At 59.1% G+C, this 5000-nt stretch overlaps 2 protein-coding genes across 2 annotated transcripts in view; both read right to left on the bottom strand.

Annotated features, from left to right (window-relative positions):
- prdm5 (PR domain containing 5) overlaps positions 1-2697 on the bottom strand; it is a 41925-nt gene extending 39228 nt beyond the window's left edge. Inside the window, exon 1 of the mRNA XM_079739944.1 lies at positions 2579-2697. The gene's annotated coding sequence lies outside the window, so the exon portion shown is untranslated. The remainder of the gene's footprint in view (positions 1-2578) is intronic.
- The window catches only part of ndnf (neuron-derived neurotrophic factor), a 5484-nt gene extending 734 nt beyond the window's left edge, over positions 1-4750 (bottom strand). Inside the window, exons 1-3 of the mRNA XM_079739945.1 lie at positions 4551-4750; positions 2579-2703; positions 1-1609 (exon numbers count right to left, since the gene is read on the bottom strand). The exon at positions 1-1609 is cut by the window's left edge and continues 734 nt beyond it. Coding sequence (XP_079596071.1) covers positions 216-1609; positions 2579-2703; positions 4551-4696 — 1665 coding nt within the window. The 5' untranslated portion in view covers positions 4697-4750 and the 3' untranslated portion in view covers positions 1-215. The remainder of the gene's footprint in view (positions 1610-2578; positions 2704-4550) is intronic.
- Positions 4751-5000: the final 250 nt, after the last annotated feature.

Below are 5000 nucleotides of genomic sequence, written 5' to 3'. Positions count from 1 at the left end.
CTCCTCCTCCTCCTCTTTGTGAAAGCACCCTGATTTCAAACTACCACAATGAAAGTCAACTGAAACACAAGAGGCTGAGGTGTCTCTCTCCAAAGAGTCCCATAGTCAGTCTGTATACACTCCTTAGTAGAATATCACTTAGAGTTAAATAAACGTATTCCATATATATTTATATATTTATAATAGAATTCCTCTGGCCCGCGGCGGCGGGGGCCTTAGCAGTACTTGCGGGTCTTGACCAGCTTGCTCTGGTACTTGACGGCGTGCCCGCTGTGGCTGACCACGTACACGTCCAGCAGGTAGGTCTTGCCCGGCTCCAGGCCTGTGATGGTCTCGGTGGTGACCGCCTTCTGCAGGTTGGGGCTGCTGAAGAACTTGCAGAGCACCTTCTCCGCCTTCCTGCGGCCCTCGGGCCCGGCGCACTGGTTCTGCTGGCGGCCGCGCTGCTCCTCGCCGTAGCCCTCGTCCACCTCGCGGCGGTACACGCAGTACTTGTTGCGGTCCTGCGTGCCCAGCCAGGCCACGGTGGCTGAGGAGCAGGTGCGCAGCTTGTCGAAGGCCTTGATGCGCGTGTCCTCGGGCAGCGAGGGGAAGGGCTGCTTGCTGCTGGGCTTGCTGGTGGCCAGGACCTTCAGCGTGGACGCGCCCTTCCGGCTGCCCCGCAGGCGGATCACGTACTTGGCCTTGGGCTTCCCCCTCAGGGTGAACTGCCGGACCCCCTCCACGCTCTGGGAAAGGACCAGCTTGTCGTCGCGCCGCACCTGCACCTGAACGCTGTCCAGGCAGGCGTGGACGAAGAGGGTCACGCGCTGGTGGGACGACACCGGGGCGAAGCGCAGGAACTTGCTGCCCTTCCTCTTGATGAAGACGTCGGTGACGCGGCCGTCCTTCAGCTCCAGGGTCTTGGGCCGCGCTTCCTCCTTGGTGCGGGCGAAGGTGCCGACGTAGGCGGTGCTGGTGTTGGTGGCGGCGTTGACGGCGAAGACGTCGAAGTAGAACTGCGTGTCGGGCTTGAGGTCGGACACGGTGTACAGGTTCTTGTTGCCGATGCAGACCTTCACCATGTCCGCCGCCCTGGGCCGGCCCGCCGGGTAGCGGGGCATCTTGTTCCCGGCGAAGCCGCGGTCCCGGCTCAGGTCGTTGTCCGACGGCACGAAGCCGAAGTGGGCGAAGTCGAAGGGGCTGAAGTCGCGGCCGGGCTTGGGCGCGGGCATGAAGGCGTCGTCGGCGCTGAGCTTGGCCTCGGCAGCACACATGCTCTTGAAGTTGTGCTCCTTGTTGATGACGAGGCAGTACTGCACGGGCTGGCCCATCAGCACCGCCGTGGGGGTGGGCTTCCAGGCCAGCGTGACGGTGGTGCGGCCCAGCGCGGTCACGTCCACGCGGGGGTCGTGGGGCAGCGTGGGGTAGGGCTGGTCGGACTCGGGCGTGGTGGTGGCGTACACCTTCAGGGTGCTGTCCTTCTCGGTGCAGAGCACCTCCAGCTGGTAGAGGCCGGAGGGGGCGCTGCCCGCCACGTACGCCTCCACGTCGTTGCCCTTGTAGCTGAACAGCTCCGCCCCCTCCTCCACCACCGCCACCTGCTGCTGCTCCAGGGGCTCCGGCTGGCCTGCACACACACACAGGGCTGGGACTGGGACCGGTACTGGTACTGGGACTGGGACTGGGACTGGGACTGGGACTGGTACTGGGACTGGGACTTGGACTGGGACTGGGACTGGGACTGGGACCGGACTGGGACCGGAGACACTGGTACTGGGACTGGGACTGGGACTGGGACTGGTACTGGGACTGGTACTGGTACTGGTACTGGGACTGGGACTGGGACTGGGACTGGGACTGGGACCGGAGACACTGGTACTGGGACTGGGACTGGGACTGGAGATACTGTAACTGGTACTGATACTGGTACTGGAGATACTGGTACTAGTACTGGTACTGGAGATACTGTTACTGGTACTGATACTGGTACTGGAGATACTGGTACTAGTACTGGTACTGGAGATACTGTAACTGGTACTGATACTGGTACTGGAGATACTGGTACTAGTACTGGTACTGGAGATACTGTTACTGGTACTGGTACTGGTACTGGTACTGTTACTGGTACTGGAGAAACTGGTACTGGTACTGGTACTGGTAATGGAGATACTGTTACTGGTACTGATACTGGTACTGGAGGCCAGGTGGAGGAACTGGTACTAGTACTGGGACTGTTACTGGAGATACTGGTACTGGTACGGGTACTGGTACTGGAGGCCTATCCTCTCACTCTCTAGGAAACAAACACTAGTCCGTCTGTGTGTCTGTCTGCTTGTGCCTCTGTGTGTATGTGTGTGTGTGTGTGTGTGTGTGTGTGTGTGTGTGTGTGTGTGTGTGTGTGTGTGTGCGTGTGTGTGTGTGTGTCGTGGTTAGAGCAGCACCAGGCTGATGACAGGCCGCTTCATGCAGACGTTCTAAGTGGCCCGACTAGACAGCCTGACTACGGCTAATTAACACACACACATCACGGCTCTGGTGTGTGTGTGTGTGTGTGTGTGTGTGTGTGTGTGTGTGTGTGTGTGTGTCGGCCGCCCACCTGAGGCCCCCCCGCTGGACTCCTCCGGGAGCTCCTGCAGCGTCAGCCGCCACTCCAGGGGGGCGTCGCACGGCGTCACGGTGACAGACAACGGCGTGTTGTCCTCCTCCACCACAAAGTAGTACCTGGCCAATCACAGGAGGGGACACAATACATCTTAGCCAATCACAGGAGGGGGCACAATACATCTTAGCCAATCACAGGAGGGGGCACAATACATCTTAGCCAATCACAGGAGGGGGCACAATACATCTTAGCCAATCACAGGAGGGGGCACAATACATCTTAGCCAATCACATGAGGGGACACAACAGCTCTTAGCCAATCACAGGAGAGGACACAATACATCTTAGCCAATCACAGGAGAGGACACAATACATCTTAGCCAACCACAGGAGAGGAAACAATACATCTTAGCCAATCACACTCCCTCCCCCTCCCTCCCTCTCCCTCCCCCTCCCCCTCCCCCCCTCCCTCTCTCTCCCTCCCCCTCCCTCCCTCTCTCCCTCTCCCTCCCTCTCCTGCTCTCCCTCTTCCTCTCTCTCTCTCTCTCTCCCTCCCCCTCCCTCCCTCTCCCTCTCCCTCCCCCCTCCCCCCTCCCTCTCTCCCCCTCCCTCCCTCTCTCTCCCTCTCCCTCCCTCTCCTGCTCTCCCTCTCCCTCTCTCTCTCCCTCCCTCTCTCTCCCTCTCCCTCCCTCTCCCTCCCTCTCTCTCCATAAGTAATAAGGCCTCTCATTAAGTATTTATCCCCATCAGAGTGTGTGTTTCAGCGTCTGATGGCTGAGATCTGTTTACATCTGCAGGTCCATTATCAGGTCATCAGGGCGGCCATTAGAGACAGGAGGCATGGAGATACCAGGAACACCTGCCGAGTACGTCATGGAGGAACGCTGCTGTGGAACCTCCTAGAGCTGCTATGGAACCTCCTAGAGCTGCTGTGGAACCTCCTGGAGCTGCTGTGGAACCTCCTAGAGCTGCTGTGGAACCTCCTAGAGCTGCTGTGGAACCTCCTGGAGCTGCTGTGGAACCTCCTAGAGCTGCTGTGGAACCTCCTAGAGCTGCTGTGGAACCTCCTAGAGCTGCTGTGGAACCTCCTAGAGCTGCTGTGGAACCTCCTAGAGCTGCTGCGGAACCTCCTGGAGCCCTCGGCCCGGTCATATCTAGTAAGACTTTCTACTGCTTAAACCAAGAAAAGGTCAACCCAATGCATTCCAGTAGCTTCTTTCTCTCAGTCCCTGACGCACCAGAGCCTCAGCGCTCCGTTGTCCTCAGCCTCCAGAGGAGGAAGAGGTCAGGTCTCAGCCTCCAGAGGAGGAGGTCAGCTCTCAGCCTCTAGAGGAGGAGGAGGAGGTCAGCTCTCAGCCTCTAGAGGAGGAGGAGGAGGAGGTCAGCTCTCAGCCTCCAGAGGAGGAGGTCAGCTCTCAGCCTCTAGAGGAGGAGGAGGAGGTCAGCTCTCAGCCTCTAGAGGAGGAGGAGGTCAGGTCTCAGCCTCTAGAGGAGGAGGAGGTCAGGTCTCAGCCTCTAGAGGAGGAGGAGGTCAGCTCTCAGCCTCCAGAGGAGGAGGAGGAGGTCAGCTCTCAGCATCTAGAGGAGGAGAAGGTCAGCTCTCAGCCTCCAGAGGAGGAGGAACAGCTCTCAGCCTCTAGAGGAGGAGGAGGAGGTCAGCTCTCAGCATCTAGAGGAGGAGAAGGTCAGCTCTCAGCCTCCAGAGGAGGAGGTCAGCTCTCAGCCTCTAGAGGAGGAGAAGGTCAGCTCTCAGCCTCCAGAGGAGGAGGTCAGCTCTCAGCCTCTAGAGGAGGAGGAGGAGGAGGTCAGGTCTCAGCCTCTAGAGGAGGAGGTCAGGTCTCAGCCTCTAGAGGAGGAGGAGGTCAGGTCTCAGCCTCTAGAGGAGGAGGAGGTCAGCTCTCAGCCTCTAGAGGAGGAGGAGGTCAGGTCTCAGCTCTCAGCCTCTCCTGTGGGGGGGGGGGGGTTACCTTTTGGGCGTGTCCCTGAACAGGTAGCCGCTGATCTCAGCTCCGTCGGGGATGACGGAGGAGTCGTGGAACAGCGTCTGGTCTCTGATCTGCATCTGGAACAGCCCTTCGTCCCGCGTGGGCAGCTTCTGGGCCAGCGGCCCCATGCCCACGAGCAAGGACAGGACCACCGCCCAACCGGCCACCCTTCCACACGGACTCATTCTGCAGGGAAACAACACAGAGACAGGGCTTAGAACACAGAGACACAGGGCTTAGAACACAGAGACAGGGCTTAGAACACAGAGACACAGGGCTTAGAACACAGAGACACAGGGCTTAGAACACAGAGACACAGGGCTTAGAACACAGAGACACAGGGCTTAGAACACAGAGACACAGGGCTTAGAACACAGAGACACAGGGCTTAGAACACAGAGACACAGGGCTTAGAACACAGAGACACAGGGC

Source organism: Pollachius pollachius (assembly GCF_949987615.1).
Source record: "Pollachius pollachius genome assembly, chromosome: 7".
Taxonomy (NCBI): Eukaryota; Metazoa; Chordata; class Actinopteri; order Gadiformes; family Gadidae; genus Pollachius; species Pollachius pollachius.
This window is presented reverse-complemented; position numbering and strand designations above follow the sequence as displayed.